This window comes from Populus nigra, chromosome 16 (assembly GCF_951802175.1).
Source record: "Populus nigra chromosome 16, ddPopNigr1.1, whole genome shotgun sequence".
Lineage (NCBI taxonomy): Eukaryota > Viridiplantae > Streptophyta > Magnoliopsida > Malpighiales > Salicaceae > Populus > Populus nigra.
The window spans coordinates 428,950-454,725 of record NC_084867.1 but is presented as its reverse complement, the minus strand read 5'-3'; the positions used below and the strand labels follow the sequence as shown (position 1 = coordinate 454,725).

The 25,776-nt window shown below is 33.4% G+C and overlaps 3 protein-coding genes and 1 pseudogene across 4 annotated transcripts; 2 read left to right on the top strand and 2 right to left on the bottom strand.

Moving 5' to 3' along the window:
• Positions 1–4,352: 4,352 nt before the first annotated feature.
• LOC133676240 (cytochrome b5-like) lies at positions 4,353–6,522 on the top strand. The gene is made up of 4 exons (XM_062097884.1): positions 4,353–4,624; positions 4,842–4,939; positions 5,812–5,878; positions 6,051–6,522. The coding sequence occupies exons 2-4, from the start codon at positions 4,856–4,858 to the stop codon at positions 6,302–6,304; spliced, it is 405 nt and encodes a 134-aa protein (XP_061953868.1). The 5' UTR covers positions 4,353–4,624; positions 4,842–4,855; the 3' UTR covers positions 6,305–6,522.
• A 114-nt stretch (positions 6,523–6,636) lies between these two features.
• LOC133675980 (phosphatidylinositol 4-kinase gamma 7-like) lies at positions 6,637–9,413 on the top strand (annotated as a pseudogene).
• Positions 9,414–10,881: 1,468 nt separating this feature from the next.
• Positions 10,882–15,032, bottom strand: LOC133676239 (rab GTPase-activating protein 22-like). Of its 2 annotated transcripts, none has more exons than XM_062097883.1 (5): positions 14,410–15,032; positions 13,644–13,779; positions 13,513–13,562; positions 12,639–12,692; positions 10,882–12,478 (listed from the first exon to the last, which is right to left on the bottom strand). In XM_062097883.1, exons 1-5 carry the CDS (start codon positions 14,565–14,567, stop codon positions 11,236–11,238), a joined length of 1,641 nt encoding a protein of 546 aa, XP_061953867.1. In that variant the 5' UTR covers positions 14,568–15,032; the 3' UTR covers positions 10,882–11,235. The 2 variants fall into 2 exon arrangements, with proteins under 2 accessions (XP_061953867.1, XP_061953866.1); XM_062097882.1 differs by having other exon boundaries at positions 14,649–15,032.
• A 5,612-nt stretch (positions 15,033–20,644) lies between these two features.
• Positions 20,645–22,838, bottom strand: LOC133675041 (probable 6-phosphogluconolactonase 4, chloroplastic). Its single transcript, XM_062096304.1, has 3 exons — positions 22,444–22,838; positions 21,969–22,104; positions 20,645–21,296 (listed from the first exon to the last, which is right to left on the bottom strand). Exons 1-3 carry the CDS (start codon positions 22,605–22,607, stop codon positions 20,826–20,828), a joined length of 771 nt encoding a protein of 256 aa, XP_061952288.1. The 5' UTR covers positions 22,608–22,838; the 3' UTR covers positions 20,645–20,825.
• Positions 22,839–25,776: the final 2,938 nt, after the last annotated feature.

Genomic DNA, 25,776 nt, shown 5'->3' with positions numbered 1-25,776 from the left:
AAAGCGCTTTTGAAAAAAATTGACGTTTTTTTTCTTCAAATTAATTTTTTTTAGTGTTTTTAGATCATTTTGATGCGTTAATGTCAAAAATATTTTTTAAAAAATAAAAAAAATATTATTTTGATATATTTCCAAGTAAAAAGCAATCGCAACCATACTCTCAAACATGCAAGACTTTTCAAATTGAAATTATAAAATAACTAAAAAAAACATATATTAATATTGATGGTTTTTAATTGAAATACCGTATATTTAACTACTATTATTACATCATGAAATAAACAATACTTTATATAAAATATTTTTTATTGTTCCATTAAACTATTTGCAATTCCATCACGTACGAAATTCATTCGACAAGGACTGTAGTTTTCATGGCTTTCTAAGCGTGCAACAACATCAGGTAAAATATCATCAGAAACAAAACTGGGATTGCGATCAAATTCTGTAAATGTTACATTATCATGCGATCTCCTTCTAGTATAATTCTGTAATGTCATTGAAAAATGTTAAACGCCAGTTTTTAAATAAAACACAATATTTGAGATTTTTTTTTGATTTTTTTTACTTTACTAGGTCGGACCTAGATATCGAGCATTTAGGTTTAGGCCGGATCCGGTCCGGCCATGAACGGTAGAGATACTCTCCAGCGTGAACATTAGTTTCGTGGATCAACTATTTCTTTCTCTTTCCTGTTTTTTTCTTACTTTTAATGGTGGGCCTTTTCTGGGCTCAAATTGAATGAAATTCAAGATTGAATTAAAGAGTAACTACAGAAACAAGAACTAAATTGAAAGAATAAATTTTAGGTTCAAGTAGAATAAAAATGAAAATTCAATTGATAGATTATTATAGATTCATGGACTAGAATGAAAAAAAAGAGAAATTAACGCGTAAAAAATACATGTAAGCAAATGGAAGGTGACATCATGCTTTGGGTAGCGCGGGAGGACTGTACAGCTTGCAAAGACGGGTTTTTTTGTTGTGTTTTTGAAATTGTTGTATAATTGTCATTCTGTGAAGGTGGTATGTGTCTAAAATACAAGTATAATAATTTTAAGAGGTGTAATTTAATTGATCAGATTTTAAGTTTGTTTTCTATATGTTACTAGTTTGAGTTTTATAAATCTCAGGGTAACTAAAAACTTACATAATTATTAATTTTAGAACTCGTAAAATTAATTAAGATGCGCACAAATTAATTTTAATATTTATGTTAATAATAATAATAAAAAAAAAAAAACGGCGTGGCTCCGGCTATCTTTTTTTTTCTTTTTATTTTTCCTTGTTTTCTCTCTTTTTCCCTCGTTTCCCGCGAATGCTTCTCCTTGAATGAAAAAATTATAATGGTTTGGAAAGGGTTAAAGGTTTGACTCTATTCAACCAGTGACCCAGTTCAAGCATCACTTATTATTTATTTATTTATTATTATTTAAAATTTATTTTAAGTAATTTAAAAACATAAAAAAATTAAAAATTTTCGAAGCTGTCATTGTAGACTTGACTTTCACTGCTTGACAAATCCGAAATATAGAGAGTAGCAGTAGTCATTGAAACAGCCATGTGAGAATAGACAAATACCAAGATAGATGACATTAGACTACATAAATTAAAATATTAATATTTGACTATATATTTTCTTTTAAAGATCACCTATTTTTTAGTTAGTTTTCACATATTATCACCAATATATATATATATATATATATATATATATATATATTTCAGAGAAATTGGCTTCTCTTCTTTGAAGATCTAGCTCAAAATGAAAATAATAATACTGAAAAATCAACTAAGGAAAAAAAAAGGAAAGGTTAAAAATAAAATAAAAAATTGTTCAACTGAACAGTCAAAATTGACCTTGGGGGAAACAACCTTAATAGATTTGACTTCCAAATTTATACCAAAGAATGACGAAGCCACAATCTGGTCCAAAAATCTCCAGGTCAAACACGGCATAAATAGATTTTCTCATTATGTATCTTATAGTGATGATTTTCTATTTTTTTTCTCTAATTAAATGAATTGTGAGATGCATGTATTCAATTATCTTTATTTTAAAAATTTATTTCCTAATCATAAAATATATCAAAATTAAATCCTCTTTCGCTCAAACCTTAAACAATTACTTACACTTGTTTTGATGTATTTCTAATAAATTATTGTTTTATATCTTTTAAAAATCAAGATTTTAAATAATAATAATAATAATAATAATATAAGGAGTAAAACCATTCAATGCTACTGCAAATAATCGCTTAAAATCTTCATTGTAATCATTAAAAAGAATAATTTTTTTTTTTTGTTATTGTCATCAACCATGTTGATGGTTATTGATTTTATAGGGGTGTTTAGAAATATGATATAGTTATTTTTTTAAAATGTTTTTCATCTAAAAATATATTAAAATAATATTTTTTATTTTAAAAAATTACTTTTGACATCAACACATCAAAATGATTTTAAAATATAAAAAACTTTAATTTTAAATAAAAAAATTTATATTTTACTTGATCCCTATTTAAAGTGGAATACCCAAAAAGAATTTAAAAACAATAATTTTATTGATGTTTTTATTATTATTTTTAAAACGGCCAAAAAATCGTCAGCTGCATTAACAAACTAGCTCTAAATTAATTAAAAAAAAAAAAAAGATAATGGAGCCTGCGTGGTAAGACAAGTGCTACCATAAAATTATAAGGTAAAATTGCCAAAGTAGTTCAATGTCTACGGCACTGACCGACAATTGACAAAGTTTTGATGGCCATAGCTTGTCTTGTTTTGTTTCCATGGGCGTGCGAGGATTGCTGCTGCGAACAGCCAGTTGTTTTGCCCGGTGGCTGACTCTGTGAGCTCATAGTGTTTCTTCCATGGCAGCCACTGGTTTTATGTTTTGACCTTGACCAGTTTGCATGTTTTTATCCTCATCTTCCTTGGAGGCCCTCGACTTCTTTTGTGGGTTTGGACGCACTTTTTGTTGGTTGATTTTTCTTTTTTCTAGCTATTTTTTTTTATCAGTTTTTATGAATAAAAATTATTGTTTATATCAAATGGGTGTATTTAGTTCAACTTTTTTTTCTAATTTCTCATTTGATTTTGAAAAATGGGATAATAATTTGAGAAAGAAAGTCTGGATCAAGTTTATCATATTTTGGTTCAATATTTGGATCATGGTTTGAATAAATTAACTTCAATTAATCTATATGTCGATTTAAAATAATTAATTTAATTTAAAATTTATATTATATCAATCCCGAGATCATAAATCACTAGATTAACAATTCCAATCAAACAAGTTTGAACAAAAAAAAATTCATAAAAAATCAAGATAGATTGAGTCATTAATGGAAACAATATTCAACATTGACGTGTATAGATGATGAATTGTACAACAACGTGCAGATTGGATTGATTGTGACATTGAAACTTATTGCAATTTGATTGAAATAAATAATAGGATTGGTTAAAAACGTGTAGAAAGTTTTATTCTTAAAGATTCCATTAAATATTACCAGAACATCAAATGGATAGCTGGTTAAGAGAATGAATAAAAAATAATTTATTAAAAAATTGGAATTGTATTCTCTTTATTTGATGTCATATTCAATAAGTATGAAGTTGGATCGTATTTATTTAATTTTTTATTTTTTGAAAATGATTTAAATTGATATTTTTAGTATTTTTTTTATCAATTTGATATATCAATATTAAAAATAAAAGATAATTATAAAAAATATTATTTTAATATAATTTCAAATAAAAAATACTTTGAAAAACAACATTTACCGTAATATTAAATAATACACTCTTTTCACGTCTTAAAATGTAAGTGTTATTCTTGAAACACCATGAAAGAGGAGAATTTTTGTTGTTTCTAAATTGTTTTTTATTAAACAATTACTCAATTAAAATTAAATAAGCACGGTTGATCAATACAGTTTAAAGACACTCTTAATAAAAAAAAATAAAAAAAAAAGGTTTGTGATTGCAGCCAAATTTGAAAGCTGTCAGAGTTCAACGAAAATTATTGCCAGAGCACAATTCCTAAATTATAATAGAATCTAGCTAATTCCAAGGTTTTAGTTTGATGATTAAATAAGTTTGTTTTGTTTTATTGACGAGATCATCATTGGGAGCTACATGTTTTATCGTTCGATAATTTTATTTTTATTTTTATATGCAGATAAACTTCAAAATAATACTTTTATCGTAAAATTAATATATATATATATATATGTTAATTTTTATTTGTGTAATATCTCAAGTTATTCCACATGTGCAATCTAAAATTCTTCATGTGTGTAATACACACATCAAATCAATCAAGTAGTCGAGTGCTTAGCACACGAAAAAATTCATAGAATTTTTTTTTATTGTTCTAAATTTGCTGCAAGTTAAGATAGATAATTCCCCTCAATCAATACAAAACTAATCATATTCCAAATATTTTATTTTTCTTTTCATGGAGGAGAGGAGAAAGTCCACCAAACCATACTTCGTCGTCTTGTCACCGCTCTTGAGTTCATTAATGCTATAAAACAGAATCGAAGGCAGTTTTTTCTAACACCAAGATAGAGAGAAAGAGAAAGAAGCAATATCTTGCATCTTACCAGACATCTCTCATGTGAGCAACATTGATTCTTGTTGGTGTCCTTTTTTAGTCCTTAATCTTACTTACCTGTTTTGATTATCTTTTGTTGTTTTGGTTATGGGTTTTTTTGTTAATAGTAGTGGGTCATTTTTATTTTTTTATATTGACCGTTCTTTGGAGGGTAAATCTGAAGGGTTTTGGTCGTAGATATTTGTGGGTTTTGAATGTTTTTTTGTGGTTTTGTGATCAGTGTTTGTGAAAGATATGGCTCCTTCAAAGGTTTACTTGTTCGATGAGATTGCCAAGCACAACAAAACCGAGGATTGTTGGCTTATTATCTCTGGCAAGGTCAGATCTCTTTCTGCAAGTTTCATTTTTTGGTATTTTTTAGATTAAAAGTGGGGAATTCTGTTTGGTTGCTGGGAAAATTTAGTTTCAAGATGAGAACTTTGACTTTTTTTGATTAGTTTTATTTACCCCTTTTGGATTTTTTGTTTATTGAAAATTAAATCTGTGTCGGTGCTATCAGTTTTATTGCATGATTAAGGTGTTGAAGGTTTATTTGAAATGCTTAAAATTGCGAAGTTTGTTCCTTTTTGAACCGAGTGCTATCTCTTCGTTGGAAGGAAAAGTTACTGAACATACCACAGCAATGCTCCAGTGTTCCCTCCTAACCTAGTAGTATGTAAGAACCTTTGGTCCCATTTAAATTTGTGAAGCGTGTAATTGGATGAATCCCTTATGGAAAAGGTGAAAAGAAAGGCCCATGAGAAGCTAACATGCATTATATCTGTCAAAATCTTACTGTGGTAGGAATTGTGTTATTAAAAGTTACTTGAACTATCCTGCTTTGGATATCCTGGTGAATTGACAAGTGAGGTGGCCTACCCAAACCTCCCAAGTAAGGAAAACATGTTGATAGGCCTTCCACAAAATAAATGAATATAGGAAATTGATGCCTGAACCCAATACACATGGTCATTCGCCTTGTGTAAAATAACTCTCAATGCGATAACCGATTGTCATGTGATAGTTTCCTCTTGCGGGGAAAGCACGAGCTATGGTAATTACTCTTTGAGATAGGGTGTGAACTGCCTGTTCTGCTGTTTTTTTTCTTTGATATGAAAAATAATGTCATTATGTGTCTAATGAATTTTTTACTTCATTGCTACTGTATTTTCTTTTTTAATTTTTATTGACGTTTTGAGTTTCATATTCAGGTGTATGATGTCACTTCGTTTATGGATGATCATCCTGGAGGCGGAGAAGTTTTGCTGTCATCAACAGGTTGGTTATGATACCAGTTCTGTTAAACCTCATAAATTTTAGCTCGAAGAGTTTGTAGGGGAATCCTACTGTCTCTAACCCATTCGGCATGTCCTTTTACTAAACAGTACAAAAACCCAAATTCAACCACCTTATCTTAGCTAGTAGCATGAACTCTTCTTTCATTTCTCAGGGAAAGATGCAACGAATGATTTTGAAGATGTTGGTCACAGTGATGATGCTAGAGGGATGATGGGAAAGTATGTCATTGGTGAGGTAGATGTAACAACTGTTCCAACGAAACGTCTTTACGTAGCACCAGGTCTGGGAGGAACAAGCTCCAAAGATGACAAGTCCGAGTTTCTGATTAAGATCTTGCAGCTACTCGTGCCACTCTTAATCTTGGGCTTAGCTCTTGCTGCCCGAACCTACACCAAGAAAGAGTAGAGGCTATTACTTGTACCCTTTTGAGGGGTTAGTTCTGGACTTATCAGTTTAATTTTAAATCACTCTTTTGTTTAGTTCCTCCCTTTGCAGTGTGTTTGTGCCAACTTTAGTCAGTGCTCCATAATTGGCCCGCTGGTGTGTTTGAACTGTTGGTCAATGGCAACTGGACAATGTCTGATTTTGTTGGATGATAAGCAGGAAACATTTCTTTTTTGAAACTCTCTAACCTTTGTTCCATTCTTCTATCAGTAGCTGATTAATTCTTTCCCCTGGAAAAACCAGTAAAGGTGTGAATGTTGATTTTCATGATGTTAAGAGGACCAAAATGAAATTTTGGTTGGTGGGTAAAAGCATTATCCTTGATGCTTTTGACCCACCACATGCTTAGCCAGGGAAATTGCAGTGTGGTCTCTCACCAGATACTAGAGAAGGAGTGAAAAATTATACGTCCACGAAATTGCCTCTTACAAAAAAAACACCAAATGTCTTTCACCCTTCTACAAATAATACTTTGGATTAAAACAGTGCAAAGATAAAATTATTCTTGTTAAAAAAACTAGCTAAATATGTAATAGGGGTAAGATTGGTTCTTTATAGGATACATTTCCTATTAAAAAAATAATTTGAGATAAAATGGTTCTTTTTTTTTCTACAATATAAATATTAATTTAGCTTTTAAGACATAAAATTTTAACCTTTGAACAGTAAATTTTTGTCTTCTAAAAGAAAATTAAACAGTTAAGTTATAGCCATGTTCTTGGAAGGAAAAAACAAAACATGTATTGAGGGGTTTTTTCATTTTTTTCTTTTTTAAATGGTGGAAATAAAAAATTATTTTTGGGATTTGAAAAAAATAAGGATGTATATAGAGGTATTTTTATTGTTTTAATATGGTTTTGTTATAAATATCAGGTGAAGTAGGGTAATTAAATTTTTTTATATATATAAATTATTATTTATATTCACACACGTGTGCTAGACAACCACCAGCAAGAATGCGGCAGAGCCATTCAGGTGGCATTGTGAAGCCAACAGATGAAGAACCTTTTGCACCAAACAATCCAAAAGGTTTTGTTGGCAAAGCTCCTGGGCAACCGGGTTTGAAACGGTCTGTGCGTGCTGGGGGGACAGGGTTCAGGGAAGTGGCAGCATACCTTCTTGACTATGATCACTTTGCTAATGTGCCCCCTACTGCACTTGTGAAGACCACTCACTCAATCTTCAATGTCAATGACGGGGTAAATGGCAATAAGCCACGCAAGAAGAAGCAGGTCAGCAAGATTGCGTCTTTCCAGCAGTTCATTCCACGTGATTTTCACGGGACATCAAGCTTCCCAGTATCTTCTGTGCATCGTATTGGGATATTAGACATTAGAATTTTTAACACCTTCTAGTCAGGAAGCTTGGTGGTGTCGGGAGATATGGGCGAGTGGAGCTGATTCCAATTGATCATGGGCTTTGCTTACCAGAAACATTGGAGGATCCATACTTCGAGTGGATTCATTGGCCTCAAGCTTCAATTCCGTTCTCAGATGACGAGCTTGACTATATAGAAAAACTTGATCCTGGCAAGGATTGTGATATGCAGCGAATGCAGCTTCCGATGATCAGAGAGGCTTGCCTGCGGGTTCTAGTTCTCTGCACAAATTTTCTCAAGGAGGCTGCCATCCATGGTCTCTGTCTTGCTGAAATCGGTGAGATGATGAGCAGGGAGTTCCGACCTGGTGAGGAGGAACCCAGTGAGCTTGAGCTTGTGTGCATTAAGGCAAGGAGTTGATAGCCGAGAGGGAGGCTTTTTCTCCCAGGGGTGATTTGGGAGATGATCAGGAATTCCAATTTGATTTAGACTGCGATGAAAAACAATATGACTTCACTGCTAAGCTAACAGCAGATGACTACATGATCAGGTCACCATTCCAATTTGGAGTTGGAGAGGGAGCTGGGAGTGGTCGTTCCACCCCCCCCCCCCCCCCCCCCTCAAAAGTGGAGGAAAGCATTGAGGAGGACGAGGAAAGCGAACGGGAGGAAGAGCAAGAGGGTTTTGCTGCCCTGCGAAAAACTCCCAAGTCCCAACCATTTCAAAGCTTTTGATGCGACTCGCCATCCCAAGCACAGTGATAAGGCATGTGTGTCGAGCGATACGCAGAGGAGCTCCAACCAAGGGTTTTTTCCTCCCACTTTTTTTCTCGTGTTTTTTATTTATTGCAATGTATTTAATATTAAATTATTTTTTTAATTTCATCTATTCATAATTAATTTTTATAAAAATTTGATTTTAATTTTTTTAATTATAGTGTATCTGATCTTAAATTATTTATCAAGTTATTTTTTTTCAAATTCATCTATTTGCATATAATTTTTATATTAGATTTGATCATTTTTTTAATTATAAAGTATTTGGTCCTGAATCTTTATAGAATTGATTTGTTTTTGAATTTCATTTCTTAATGTTTTATTTTTATATCAAATATGATTTTTGTTTTTTTTATTGTTATTATTAGTTGTTCTTATCATTTTCTAGATTAAAATTGTTTTTCAATTTATCCCTTATAATTTGGTTTTATTTTATTTTTGTGTCAAATTTGGTTCCTTTTCTTTTTAAATCTATATTTTTTAAATCATTTATTTTTTTTATTTTATTTTTTCAAGTTTATCACTAATTATTTTGGTTGGTTATGAATTTTACGTTGTTTTTTTTTTCAAGTTAGACTTTTATGTTATGATATGGTCTCATGATCCATTTTACAAAATTCTAAAGGTTGGATCGGGTTAGCTTAAGTTATTTTTCATTATTTTTTTAAAATTTCATCTATCATCATTGAGTTAATTGAAAATTGATATTTTTTTTTGTTTTTTTGGTTTTGGATTCATTTGTTAATTTATTTATTTTTTAATTTTTCTCTTCAATTCAAGATTTTAGTTTTTCCTCTTAATTTTTTTCTTCAAATTAGGTTCTTATTCTCTTAATTGCTATTTTTTATCCTTTTGTTTCTTTTTAATTTAATCATTCAAAATTTCAATTATTGAGACTTGATTTCCTAGGTTTTTCTCGTTGTTTAAGAGCTCTATTCAGGAGTCAGTCTGGAACAATGATGGGATCACTGGTTAAATGGGTTGACTCAAGTGAACCTAAGCCAACCAAATCCTATTGTTTTTTTAAAAATCAAAATAATATCATTTTGAAAAAATAAAATAAAATAATCCCACGAGTTTTGATCATGTTTTAATTGAATTTTCCTTATGCTAATCAAAACATGGACCAACTTGAGTTTTTGATAGTTTTACACTTGATCAATTCTCTCTTGATTTCTTTTGAAGCTCGGCCTAGTCATGGATCAAATCGTCAGTCAAGTCTAATTTTAAAATAGTTGCTTTCCAGATGCGATACTTCTAGTTTAGTTAGTACCTTGGATCATAAATTTGAAAAGTTTACACAGGTTAATATCATTTTATTTCCTGATTATATCATTTAAAGTTGTTCATTTTAAAAAAAGAGTTCCATTTATCTGAGTGGCCTAGGTTTCTTTTGAAGTAGTTTTTTTTTTATCCTTTAAAATTCAATTCTTTTAAAAAACATTTTTGGTCTTCTATTTGATTATCCTATCTGAATTATCTCACTCGAGGGTTTCAACAACCTCATTTGGTTTTGCTAGTGCTTTGTTTTTTAGTATTTTTTTCATCGATATTTTTTCTTGATTTCATCATTCTACATTGTGATTCTTGGGGATTGACGATAATTATTTTTTTTAGTTTTTTTTTATGATACGGGTAGTGAGTTTTTTTTTTCTTTAAAATACAATAACACTTGAGCAATGTTTTTTTTATGTGCAGCAAATAAAATTATCCATCTATCTAGTAATTTCTAATTCTACTTGACAAATGAGACTCATCTAGGATCGGGGAAGTAGATAATAAGCAGAATGGAGTGCCTCCTTGAAGCATTTGCAGAAGTTTGGTCTCCTTTTGTGCAAAACGGGGGTAGAAGGGGAGGATCAGCCTGACAGCAGTTTCCTCAACTTATTTCCACTGGTTGGATTAGCACAATCTGCGTTCAACCCTTTCCATTTTCTCCAATCACACTATAAATTCAGAGAGAGAAAGTTGTGATGATTTTGCCCTGATTGGTTCATACTAGTGTCTGCCCTTCTCTTTTCCATGATGCACACAGTACTTAGTGTCTGGCGTTCCCTTTTCCCTGTTTCAGATGTAGTGGTTGCCGGCTGGTATGTAAGCCCTCAAAGGAGCGGCCACGTTGATCGTTCAATGTTAAGAAATAAACATTTCAACACAAGATTGTCCAGGATAGATTAGCATCAACCTGCTTAATGAAACCCTAAAAAGATTACATCATTTAAGTCTATTATTATCAGTTAAAAGGATAAGCTGCAAGCACCCAAACCTGCTATAATCGACTAGCTATTACTATCAGGCATGGTACCTTTGTTACAAAACAGGCTTAAGCATTTGCAATGTGTGGAAATTTCAAATGGATTCTGTTGGCTTCCAGCTGAAAATACCTCGGGTTACGGTATAATTTGCCATTGATCTATTAAGATAAGCCCTTTCTAGACAGAATATTTGGGATTCAATGATCAAAATCTTGATATTTCTCATTCAATATGGTACATTGATCGACAACACAGATCCCACCTGCTTGATTTGATTTGATTTGGCGAAGATGAAGATCGTTTCTGTATTCAAAATAAATGGTTTGAGTAGAATGCATATAAAAATCTTTTCATGTAATGCCACTTCAACTAAAGGCTCGAAAGCGAGCAGCTAGCAGCTAGCAGCATTGCTGAGGATGGATAACCTCCTCCTTCGGGCACGTTTCGAGCAGAACATAAGGAGGCTGGCAATACCCCTTACAGAACAAAAACCTTTATAAGAATTTAAGGACATAAATCACTGATAAAATGTTTGAAAAGAAGTCATCGGAAGGGCGTCTCTATCTTGTCATGAAGGTTCACCACCAGATTATGCGCATCATCGAGGAGTTTCCATACATCAAGGTGCCCAGACATGCTATTGCATTCCCTTAAGATCTCATCCATGCTGCTATATTTCTCTATGATTAATTTCCTTTTCTGTAACACAGAAGCTGCAATAGCATAAAGCAATAAATCCTCTGTTGGTGGTGCTCGCTGCCTTATCCTGCTCCAAGCAGACTTTCCAATACCAGCCCTTATTGCTGCCTGATCTGCCCACATCACCTCCCAGAGGCAAATTGTCTGTTCAAATGTCAATTCTCTCCTGAACAACACCACTACCATCCTATAAACAAAAAAGCAATCCTCAGCCTGTAGCTTCTCCAAGTGCCTGTAGAGGTGGGAGTCTTTGCATTTGATAATCTTGGAAACAATACTGAGTTGCCTTCGAATCCCCACTTCATCAAGCCTAAAATTATGCCTAGCCTTTCTCATGAAACCCACAAAACACCAGAAAGCCTCATGATCCTCCGTGACCACTGCAATTATTGGAGAAAGTAGATCACTCATTCCCTGGCAATACCCAATTTCAGGGTCATAGACTGCATAGGCTTCAAGAATAGCAACTAGTCTTGCAGCATGGAAAATTCTGCAGGGTTCCAGCAAATCATAGTCCTTCAACCCAACAGCATCTGCAGCATGACGTGCTCTTAACTCTGAAACTGTTGCCTGAGACGGAGAATATGGAATCCATTCAGCATTGGCTCGCACTGCATCAACACGAATGATCCGCTGCCATGTGGCAAAATTTTCACCAGTGCATTGGTTTGGATGGAGCTCAGTCCTTGAGGGAGAAGTGTTCTCTTTCAAAGGCACATCAAGATCATTCTCTTCCCTGCCCTCTGAAGAGGAGGAAGCCTGAATGACTTCAGGATCCTCAGAAGATTCTGAGTCAGAAGACTCGGTGTTTAGTGCAGAGGCATCAGTGTTTGTGGTCTGTCCTGAAGCATCATAACCTTCCAACAGTGCACTGGAAGGGTCATCAGAGTCCTCAACATCAGGACTCCTTTCCTCACTGGAAAGAGACTCCCTGGCACTAACAACATCTTCATAACTTGAATAGTCAGAGTCTTCAGCAAGACTTCCACTGTCCTCGATACAGCTTCTTTCACTGGTTCCTTTGGAGCAATCATTGCCGTGTTTGGGAAGTCGACGGCACTGTCTGCGAAAATTCTCATATTCCTTTCTGCAGCCAAAGATTGTCAAGAAAAAACCATGAGAATAGAAGTCAAAGGAAAACAGAAAAGGCTTTACATTTAGGGGCTTCAATACCACCAATCAAATTATCCGTGATCAAAATAGCTCACAAGTAGTCTGAATCTATAAATTGAGCGTGCAGACAGTACCTTTTCTGGGTTCTTATAATCTCTCTCTCTTCTGAGGTACTATTCAAGTCATATCTGTTAACATAAAACAAGACCACTCATGTTGGTGATGTAGGAACAATGTGATAGTATAAACCAAAATTGGCTAGTACAGAACTCTTAAATGATTTAAAACACAAAGAAATTCAAGATTAAGGTTCTGGAAAGAAAGAACAAGGTTCATTGGGAGAGAACAAGGTGCATCGAGAAAGAGGACATGGAGACGTAAACCAATGAAAAACATATCCAGCTCAATGATTTAAAACACAGACACAAAATAAATACCAATAAATAAATGGAAAAGAAGATGTTGTACAAAAGCATAAATTTTACAATTTCACTGTTGAAATGCAGTAAAGTTCTCCCAAGTAACCAATTCAGGGGAAAAGGTCTCACAACTACCAAATCCTCTACTGTGGTCCTTCAACTTCTTGATTTTAATGTGATTTTTCAGTGGAACTCTCATCAAACATCGCGGTAACACTGATGAAGAGGTTGCAAGGGCCACACTGGAAGATGCATTAGCTAAGAGACCCTTTTCAATTGAGTGATAGATGGAGGGACTGTGGTACAGCTAAGCATTTTTAAAATATCATTGACCAGAACTCAGTAGATGAGCAGGAAGAAGTACACAATGAATCTGATGTGAAATGCAAGAACACAAATTTCTACAAAATTGAAAACCATTTCATAGTGTGAATTTAGCAGAGGGAAAGATAATTGAAATCCTTTCCCGGGTAAGCCAAACTCATACCATGAAGTTCAGAAGAACACATTCAAGATCTATCCTAAGCCATGAGACAGAAGCAGCAGCTAAAAACATATATGACAATAAAATAAGGTTCAATATGCTTACACTCCAAGTAGGAATGGCCAGACCTCTGCTCTAATACTTGGATCAATACCCTACAAGAGAAACATAAGAGATAAATATTCCCAAGAAACTGCCATAGCAAAACACAAATTGTAACTGGAATGATTACTCACCCCGCTTCGAACTTTCTTCAAAAACTTAACTCCGCCATCACGGAGTTTGCCATCTGGTGCAAACAAACTTTTCCATTGCCTAGGAGTAAGGGCATGTTTTCTCTTCCTTCGAGACCATGGCGACTTAAGCCGGCCCCTGAAATAAAAGAACAATCTTGATCAAGTTCCAGTAAAAAAAAAAAGTGAACGTGAAAGGGCACCAGCAAACAGCTCACTTTATATGGTAGTTTCCCAATTTTTTTTCAAAAAAAAAAAACAGCAAAGATTTTGAAAGACCACCCGTCTCTAATTCAAATAAAATAGAATTTTTGCAAGAAACATTATAAATAATTTAACGATAGAAGCCTGCTATAAGATAAAGTTAAATCCATACCCTAATTCCCGGAAATGTAATGCAAAAACAAACAAATCTTCAATTTTCAACTCAATAATCAACACCATTGTTACTAAAAAACAAGTTATGCATTAAATTACCAATAACCCATGTGAAAAAATTCCGTTAAAATAATAAAAAAATAAAAATTGCCTAAATTGACCAAGCCAAAGCCACACCCATTCCATCTAAGAAAGCAGTAACTAAAAAAAACAAAGAGAAAAAGAACAAGTGGAGTGAGTAGTAGTAGTAGAGAGTAGAGACTGTAAACACGATCTACACTTAATATTTCTTCAAGATCGGATCTGAACAAAGCAAAAAAGAAGAAAATCACTAGAATCATCAAGAAATAGTAAAAGAAAGTACTTTCAGAGAGAGAAAAGGAGGACTCACCGATCAGAAGAGGAAGAGGAGGAACAATAAGCCGGTGAGGAGGAATTAACTACAAAGAGAACCGAACGCAAATGAATCCACGACGAAGACGAGGACGACGGAGGAGAAGATGAATTTGACGAAGACGACGATGTTTGACTCCGTTTTAGAGCTTTCATCTACTTAATAATCTCACTCTTTTCTTCAAAATATTTCAAAAAAATTAGGGTATTTTTTTGTGGTTCTTCTAGTATTATTACCTACTGGTAGTGTAGAGCAGGGCGGCGAACACGGCGATTCCGGCTAAGGCAGTGAAAGCAAGAGTTGTTCTCGACGACGGCGCCACTGGCACAACTTCCCACCAGAATCTACCGCCGCCGCCGCCACCGGAGAGCTGGAATCCGCCGTTTGGACTGCTGCTGCTGCTGATTAACATCGAGAGAGAGACCGCAGATGGATCTGTGACGTCAACGAAATGACCTTTCTTCTTTCAAGTTTGCTGCTGCTTCTTTGTGATTTTTTGAAGAGTGCGGGGCAAAAGGGAAATTAACAGATTTTTTTGGGTTTTTTACCTTTACTACTAACTACTTCAGTTGAGACTTGAGAGAGAGAGAGGTTCTGTTTTGTCTGTCTCTAGACACAACTGGTGGAGATAAAAGTGAGGGAGAGGAGGTGGGTCTTAAAATAAAGAGTTAACCATAACAGCTTAGTCCCTATAGTTTAACATAACTAATTAACTAGTCCTTTTTATTTGAAAATTATATATTTAGTCCCTATGCTCTAAATATTTTTATAACTTAGTAGTTCTTTTTGTCTACTTAATGTTATTTAGAAAAAAAAAAGGAAAAAATGGATAAAAATATAGTAAATTTAACAAGGAAAAGAGATTTTTCTGAACAAAAATTGATTAAATCAATAACGATTAAACTTAAAAGGATTAGTTGAATGGTTAGGAAGGTATGCTTCTTTTTTAATCATCAAAATTAAAACTTAAAGTGAGGCTCTAAGAAGTAAAATCTCGTAAAATATTGTTTATATATAACTTATTTTTTATTTGATTTAAGAAGTTGACTTGATCTTTGTGCATAAAAGTTGATATGAATATATCGATAAAAACTCTGGTATTATAAGGATATGAATTATTTTATACTCTATCTACTTAATTCAAGCTATATATATTAATTAACAATCACATTAAAGTTGATAATTTATATGATTTTAGTGATCTAAGAAAGTGAAAACAATATAGAAAAACAGAAACTATATAAAAATAAAAATAAAAGTTAATTTTTATATGATGATAAATGACTTAATTTAATTTAATGAAATACGAAAACTTACATACTTTGAATACTGGAGTTGTTTTTTTTTCCTTGAAGGATACCATTTAGTTGTCTTATCATATAAAAAATTGAGGATGGTCAACATTGTTCAGGGGACTATATGTTATTTTTTTTATACCACAAGGATTAATCAATCATTTTTAATAAATCACAAGGACTAGGTTACAATTAACTTTAAAATAAGAGGAGAGTAGATTGATCTTGATTGGTGCAGCAGTAGAGTAGTTTACCTATAGAAATACATTAAGAGTTTGCTTGTTATCTCAGTGATGATTGTTATTTTAAAGTGTTTTTTATTTATAAATATATTAAAATAATATTATTTTTAATATTAATAATCAAAAATATCTGAATAAATTAAAAAAAATTGAAATAAAAAATTAATTTTTTAAAAAAAACACATTTAAAATATAAAATAGTATCTGGCCAACTACTAGTCTTGGTCTTCTCTGAAAAAAGTTGGGGGTGGGACCTTAACCCCTTTCTTATATGATAATTTATTATTATTGTTGTTGTTATTTTATAGCTAGGCCTAAATCAAATCTTATATATTCTTATATTTACCACCGACCTATCTAATACGACAGCGTATTAATCCTTGCAAAAGTTAACTACGAACTAGTAGTGTGTCCCCGTTTTTCTTAGGAGAAAAGAAGGAATATTGGTGATTAGGAGTGTAACCACCTGATCTATTGTTTTGATGCTTTTGGATATTTTTCCCTGTTTTTATTGTTAGAATATTCATGTATCCATTTTTATGCATAGTTGCAAGTCTTTGCAACTTTATATAATCTGATCGCAGATTAATCAGATTAACTTGAATTTATTATATTTTTTTTTAATAAAACAATCTTATTGTAAACAAGAATTAAAAAATAAATTGTTATCTAGATAACAGATTAATTCACTAAGTTACTCGAATTTGATTAAAACAATTTTCATGATGGTTAAAAAATAAGTTGGGTCCAGACTAGTCGTCGAGTAAACTCATTAAGTCCATCCAAGTCAAGTTTGATAATTATATTTATATTTATTAAGGTTGAATGATTTAAATTATTTTTTTAATAAAATAATATGATTTTAGATAAAAAATAAAAAATATTAACACGTGTCAAGTCATGTCAAGTCATTCAAATTTAACTTAAAAAACTCCTAGTAAGAACAAACCTGTTTCAAAACTCCTAGAATAGATTAAACTGCGAAGTAATTTTTTTTATGTGATTTTTACTAGGGCAAATTAACATTCTCAAGACTATAAATATCCAAGTTCTCCAAGTCAACCTCAAGGATTTGATGATTGGAAATTGCATACCTTAATTGATCATAGCTTGTGAAGTAAGATTAAGTTGGAACCTGTAATTTCAACGAAGTATATATTAAAGTAAAAAAGTCAATTGATTTGACAACGATGACTCAATAGGGTAGCTACCGTGTGTGGAGATTGTGTTGCCTGTGTGAAGAGATGCTGGTGGGATGAAGAAGAACTTTCAAAGAGTCTTTCCCTCCCAAGATCCATGTCAATCGAGCCATGTTTGATTTTCCCAGTAAATCCTAAAGAGGTTGGTTGCGCATTGATCTATATCAATACAATTTACCAACTATATTCACTAATTTTATTTTTTAATTAATATAAATGTTCAGATTAACTTAACTTATGTATATCTCGATAAATTTTATGATTGTTAATCACAAAAATTTCCATGAAATATTATAGAATTATAGTGTTCTCTAAATATTCTAAAAACATTGCAAAAACCCTCTTTTTAATCCAAAATATCCTGGATTTTTTTTAAACTATTTCCTTAATATTAAAATATTACTGTAACTTTTAAGGTTTCTATTTAAACAAACAATTAAGTTAAAAAAAAACTATAAATTATAGTTTTTTCTTAACCAAGTTTTCAAGAGTGAATTCTTAATGCTAAGGTAAAACGCAGGCCGCGCAACACGAACAAACAAAGTTTGAAGATATTCCGAGTAATAAACGAATTTTTTTATATAATATTGTTAGAATTTTAATGATCATTACAGTCTTATATAGTTCAAGGAGTTATGGTAATTAATTCACTCTATGAATAATATGGCTGGTCTCGTCAAGTATATTATATATTTCTCTGTACCAAAAACCATGTGTAAGAGTTTGGTAAAACCATAAATTCTAACTTTATTGCATATGTACAATTATAACTTTATTGTTTCAGCTTGAAATTCACAGTTCTTTGCTTGAAACTCAAGTTATAAGTATAACTTCGTTTTTTTTTCAGTGAAAAAGTCAATGACGAGGATGAGTAAAGTTGAAGATGTGATTAAGTAATTTAGCCCATTTACTAATTACCATCATCAAACCCTAAGGCCACACCAACAACAGTGATATGTCTTCAACATGGAAGGAAAAATTAAAGTGTTTGCAGCAAGCAGCATGCCCCATTTGCCATTCTGATTTCCACAGTGCTAATTAGCATGATCGTGGACGCCTCTGTCAACTGAAAAACAAAGGGTCAAATGCGGTCAAATTGGATTAGATTAGACAGTGATCATGATTATGTCTTGATAATGGATTTCCCTTGGACAGTGATCATGATCAAGTTTGCTTTGCTGTCTTCCTCAGAAAAGAAAAAAAAAGGGGGGAAAGGGAAAAGAAAAGGAAGAGAAGAATAGAAGCGTTTGCTTTTGATTCAGCTGTATTCTTGTGCTAAAACTAGCTTGGTCAAAAGTTCTGTAGAGGGAGGAACAGCATTTTTGTGCTAGAATTTTTTGATATGGCTAGAGCTTGATCCATGCTAGCTCGAACACTTAAGATTTAATAAATTAACACTAGATTTTCATTAACTTTATTGTATTATGAAGTGAAAATTTAGCTTTATTATCGAATTTATCTCACTTTAAAAAAAATATAATTATCCTTTTCTTTTCTGAGTTAAAAAAAGTTTAGCCCTACTCGGCGTCCACGGGCCATTAATCCAGTGAACTTCTAATTAATATGGATCATTACTATAGATTTAATAAATTTAAAACTAAAATGACCCAACACCGTAAATCCCAAACAATGAAAAACCAGATATAGCAGCAGCTGGATTGCCAGAAAGAATCCATGCTACAAGCCACAGCTTGTTTAACAGTGGGTTTTGCATCTTGCACTGCTCTTGGCTGGCTGGTGCTGCAAACATCATCCATCTGTTAGCTAGTAAAAACGAACCTTGATTGCTTCCCTAGCCTAGCCTAGCCTAGCCTAGCCTATAACCAGAAATCCATGGAACTCAGCTTGTAGACGAGGAAACCGAGGGAAAAGGGAACGTAAGAGGGTCAACAAACAAAATCACGCGCAGTGATTTTGGACAAAGGAAAGTATTAAAAAAAAAGGGAGAGAGGAAAAAAACAAAAAAAAGTAGATAAGAGACTAGACAGCAACAGAAGTGTAGATGACAACGATTTTTAACGTGAGTGTCATTGTTACTTGGTTTTGGAAGTCATACCTAACATATTACTCCATTTTCTTAATTTCATGTTTTAATATCTCATAAATTTTCAATTGTATCCTTCCATTTGAAACTATCTTCTTAAAAGGCATGGATTGGGGGATTTAATTGAGGAGTGTCCAATGCTTTCGGGATTGGATTGAAAAGGAGTTTAGTTTAGGGATCTAAGTGGGAATTGGTGGATAGTTATGGGACTAAATTGAGGTAACCCTTTTGTTTTCCATTAGAAATTAAACTGGGGTTGAAAGCTAATTATGAATTTGAGACTGACTGAAACGATGGCGAAACTGGGAGGGGCAAAGCGACTGTAGGTAGCTAACTTTTCTTTTCTTTTCTCTTCTTTTTCACCCTTTAACTTTTACTTTCTTTACATTCTGGACCTCGAAAAAGACGTCGAAATGCAGAAGAAGGGAAATGATCAATCACACGAGCATGTGTGGGCACAGGCAGCAGGCAATTGCAGACAAAAACATGAACATGAAAAAATCTCTTGCTGCTTGGATGGAGATAACCTGTGCCCCCACATGAACGTGATGGATCATCTTTAACACTGTGCATCAAATGCTGGGCCTTGAACCTATCTAGCATTGTGCCCTACACCTTCAACCTTTCGTCAATCATGAAAGAGATTCAAGAGAATAAATGGGCTCCAATTTCCATGAGACAATGACAACACCCTCTGAGGGCCATGCTTTCTTATGATCCAATTTTTTATGGTCTACCACTGTTGTACCATTCTACACAGCCATCTTTTCTGGGACCAATGTTTTCTTTTTCTTTTTTTGTCTATAATGTGTGTTGTCAAGTTATAAGTTGTCTGCAGAAACTAGGTTTTGTTTGTTTGTGCGGTGATTAATGGTACTTTTTATGTTTGGTCACTCAACAACGCATACCAACATATACGACGGTTTTGCATCCTCTATAATTTGTTTTTTTTTTAGGATAGTTTTTATGATTGTGATTTGAAAAAACAGTTTTGAAATCACACAAACGAAACCATAACATCGGGTGCGATGGTGGCTCTGCCATGCTAGTCGGCAGCTGTGCATAGGCATTGGCTAGCTATATTGTAAACCATTCTTCAATGGCTTTGGTTCAATCTTTAATACTGAACAGGCAAGAATCCTGAAGGACTTGCCCGTTCAAATATTAGCATCTCGGCGGTCCCGTTGCAATCAGCAGTGATGGGTCTATGCATAAACAGAATCGGATGCTGATCAGTTCCAAAAAGAAGCAATGCACTACAAATCGTCTCCATCCCGAGATTAGTGCATTGCAGAAATCTTAAAATGGGCATGGACAATCACTGTAAAAGAGCAAAATGGTAATCTTGAATTCGTTAGGGAGGAAAAGGATTCGGATGAATGCTGACAAATGGAGAAAAGGCAAGAAAAATGAGAACTAGAGAAGATTTTTTTTGCTAAAAACACATCAAGCTAGCTTCAAACGATATTTCATCATTTTTTTTTTATTAAGGCCACCAAGAAGGCATCCCCAGTACTGTTCCTCAACAGTTACTGAGATTATATTACAATAGCCATTAGCAAACATACTGATCACAGTCAACGAAGCATACACAAGATGCTAGTCTTATTGTAAATAAAGCTAGGGAATCATTTCACTCCTGCAGCTTTGAAGCTGCAACTTTGTCCAAAAACCACCTCAATTCTTCTTCTGGTGTCACCCTCTGAACAGGCAGCAATACGGGATTTTCAGTCGTTCCCAATGCTTTGTAAACCGCATCAACTTCACCAGGACCGCACACCACCATGGCTATATATGCAGATGAATTGATGACAGGAAAGGTAAAGGTAATTCTCTGTGGAGGTGGTTTTGGTGAGTCCATAATGTGAGTAACCCATTTCACATTTTCCTCGAGAAGTGGATGCCCAGGGAACAGAGAAGCTACATGTCCATCCGGACCCATCCCCAGAAGCATGAGATCAAACTTTGGGAATCCATTCACCGATGATTTGGCTAACACCCCAGTATCAACCAAATGCTTGAGAACGGTTTGGTAATCCTCAGCTGCACCTTCAGCTGACAGGGCATCATTGATGGCATAAACCTGACCGGCGGGGATCGGTACCTACGAAAAACCGGGAAGAAGTCAGGGTTTTCTGATTAAAAAACGACAGGAACCAGCAACATTAGAAGTGGAATAAGCATGAAGAATACTCTGAGCCTTTAAGGTTTTATATACCACCCTTTCAACATCAACTACATAAAAATTGAAGGACTCTGCGCCTTCGAGATATCGCTGTTACTGTACTCGTAAAAATTAGAAAGTTCTCTCTCGTACGCACCAGAAGAAATCGATGATGATAACATCACAGCTAAAGAACATTCATGAAAATGAGCAATAACAATCATTCCAATTCAGCTTCAACCAGTTCCACAACAAGATTAATCCACTTTAACAAGGCCATTTTTCAAAATTATTTGACTGATTAAATATTTTTGTTCACTTATCAATCATCATTATTTCTCTTCTTTCTGCAAAATAACTAAAACAATAACCAGACAAGCCTTTCCCCTTTCATTCAATATCTCCAATTTAGATTGTTTCCTTGGGACTTTTTCTGTAAACAAATTTGCCTTCACTTCTGCAAAACCAAGAGTTATACCATGGAAGCTCATTCATCACAATATTCCCATTGATTCCTCAGTTAATATTTAGGCAACACCATCAAATGTATGATCACTGATTCCACGGCAAAATGTTATTAAATTTGAGAGAAAACCAGCAAAATGTTATTACCTTAGAGAGAAAACCATCAAAGGCAAGTTTATAGTTACTGTCAACATGATTCTTAGGAACAACTCTCTCATCCACCCAGAAAACATGCCATTTTGACCACTCTACCGAATCAACATATGGCGGCTCTGTCAATTTCCTGAAAACAAAAATCCCAACCCATTAAACACCATCATCAGCCAAGATTTAAAAAAACTTCAAACCCACCAGTCACCAGCAAGCTAGATCAAATTCCACCCACACATGAAATCGCACAAATTAAAAATTCTCAGAAATCCCCTAATCCTAACATTAAATCCTAGTCTTTTGACTGTACAGGAAAGTTGTACTTAGCGTGGTGCACCGAAACTAGCTCTCACGAAAAAACTAGATCACGTATATTCAAAGAGGCACAAAGGGTGCTCAGCTGTTCAGCCTCAACATTTCCAGCAGTATTCCAGATAAGAATATGATCAAATCAAAATGACCAGTAACTAACCTGATGCTGTCAATGAGATAACCTCCAGACAAAACAACAGTGAAAGACCCTCTCTCTTTAGCAAATTTAGCCGACAAATCGGCGGTATATTTGGCCAAGGAAACAGCCACATCCTGTTCCGTGTCATACACCTTCACCACCTTCTTGTTATTCTGATCTGCCATGAATGATGATGATGAAGACTTTGCTTTGCAGCAGCAGACAAATCTCTTGAACAGTTAAACTCTGTGCCAGTAACCACAGAAACAGTCCTGTGCTTATTGGTTTCTTGGAAAGAAATACAACGTGGGGTTTTGTGATTATTATGGGAATATTTTAACGAGGTTTTTGTCTGCAAAGAATGTGGAGAAAGTTTGTGATGAGGTTGCCGCTATGGAACCACGTTGTGCCTGTTTTTATATATCTCTAGCCGTCGAACTTGGATCAATGGTTGAAACATTTTGGTCAAAAACGTATCAATGGCAGACATTTCAATGATTGATATTTGATATATTCTTTTTTGGTAAAAATCTATGATATAATTTTTTAGTGAGATTATTTGTAATGATTATCCATTTCTATGTTTATATTAAAAAAATTATTGTTAATAATTGTTAAAAAGTTGCTAACCCGATCTTACGTTGAGACAATTCTTGCACTATATGATGATAGTATTCTTTTTTTTTTTTTCTATATAGTAAAAAACCTCTGGTGATTTTTTTTGAAAAACTCCTTTTAAATTGGCATACAATTTAAATATATTACATGATATATAGGTTTGTGAAGAAGTTATAGAATTCATTTTTTTTTCAAGAAATGATGTGTTTTATTCAAAATAAATAAATACAGAAAATAATTTACATTTATTAAAGATTAAACACATGTTTATGGAGAAAATATTAAAAAATTGTTTCAAAAAACACGTATTTTGGTTAAAATCTTTATTGTGAAGAAGCTGAACATATATATTGAATTAAAACTATTAATGAAATGACATGTTCTATTAAAAAAAATTAAACTAATTTATATTTATTAAAAATTAAACATTGAGAAAACTTTAAAAAGAGTTTCGAAGTTTTCAAATAGTATTTAAAAGTTATGTAGTTGAAAACAACACCCCTTTTCATTTAAGGATTAAAAAAAAAAAAAAAAAAACTCCTGGAATGATTCCAAAATATTCAAAAGACTCATAATTTAAATATTATGTAGATATCTAACTAAATATTAAATAGATCAATTGATACAAAAATGACGTATAAATAGCAAGTTAGTAGTGCAAGTTATTTTAAAATATATTTTTAAATTTTTAATATTAACATAATAAAATTATCAAAAAATACTTTTAAAAATATCAATTTAATATATAGATTTTAAAAAATACTTTTAAAAAACATATAAAAACAAAATATTATGCCTTTCACATCCGACTTATAGATGAATGACACATCAAGACGCATATATGAAGGGACTCCCCCACACTTGTATCAAGATGAAAAATCCACTCACCCCTCTGTCCAAATAATATATCACATTTTCAAAATGACAATGATAGAAATTGAATTTAAGACATTCAAAACAATTCCTTTTCATCATCATTGTAACGATATTATTACAAACACATTCGTTGTCTGAATTGATGGGTGAACTCATTTGAGGAATAACGTGTTTATTTGTGCGGATGAATTGTGTTCCTCATGTTCCAGCATCCAATTCACTCATGAAAACCTGGAAGGACTTGGTTAATATGAAAATTTTCAGAGTCTGAAAACAACTCTTTAAGATCTAAATAGATGAGAATATTTCGTTTTTTTTCCATGGTTGTTTAGAGTTTTAATTCAAAGCACATCCAATTTGAAATGTAACAGAGATGTCTCTTGCTTAATCCAATCTCTTTGTTCTTTCGTTTTGATGAAATTTCTCTGTTTTATCCATGGTCAACCTGTAGATAAGCATTGCGTATACTTCTCCTCTGAGGAAGAGCCTGCAAATTCTCTTCCTCGGCGGCCAACAACCTTGAATCTTCTCTTCTTTCATTCATTATAATTCAGGTCAAACCTCTTCTGTTCTACGATCAACTTTGGCTGCAACAACGAAGTACCAAACACTAGTGTTGATATAAAATTCGAATCATAATTCTGGAATTTTAACATAACCATCAATAAATTATAATAATTTTATTTATTTTTATTATAAAGTTATTCTCAGACTAGCTTTCAGATACCGAGAATGCGGTCAGTTCTGCAGTTGGCCGCATTCCCAAATGAAGCATATATCCTTCAAGCTATCCACATCCAAATTGATGCATTCACACTTTCTTCAAGTCTTCCCTGGAAGTATGAATCTTGAGAGGATGTAGAAGATGTAGAATGAGGCGTAAAGCTAATAGTGATACTGGAAGAAAAGGAATAAATGAAAATCACGCATATAAAGCATAAGTACAGAGAATAGCAAAAACCAACAGGGCATCTATATAGTTGCAAATTCATCACCGTTCTTTGTTTCACTTGAATGCAACCGTGGAAAAATGACTTGAAACTTGACCTAAAAATAAAGAACAGCGAATCTGCCAAGATAATAATAGTAGTATAAGAAAGAGAAAAACGGAGCATAAAAAAGATAAAGAGAAGGAAGCATGAAGCATAAAGTGTGAAGCTGATTACTAACAAAGATAAAAAGATAAAGAGAAGGAAGCATGAAGCATAAAGTGTGAAGCTGATTACTAACAAAGATAAAGCACGAATCACAAAGCTAACACAACCAACCAGACAAATCACTATCGAATAGATACCAAGGCCACCATCAGGTGGATCAAGATGATTTTAGAATATCAAAAACCAATACACAGCAGTCCAGAGAGATACTATGTTCTGCGGTTGATAGGGTATGGTGATAGTAATTTGTGCGGCATCTAAGTATTATAAAGAGCACATTCTTTCAATACAAAAATCTGGAAGTCCAGGGAGTGTATAATATCAGAAGAACCAGTTCACATTCTACAGCTTTGAAGGTGCATCCTTGCCTAAAAATCACTTTAATTCCCCTTCAGGTTAAACATTTGTACAGGCAGCACAATAGAATTTTGACTATTTCCCCATGCTGTTTGCACTGCACCAGCTTTACTAGCATTGCACACAGCAAGGGCAATGTATGAAGATGAGTTGATGACTGGGAAGGTAAAGTAATTCTCTGGAGGTGGTTCTGGTGAGTCTTTAATGTGAGAAACCCATTTCTGATTTTCTTTGAGAAGTGGATTCCTAGGGAAAAGTGAAGCTACATGTCAAACTTTGGGAAACCACTCACTGATGATTTGTCTTCACCCCAGCATTAACCAAGTGTTTGAGACAGGTTTCATGA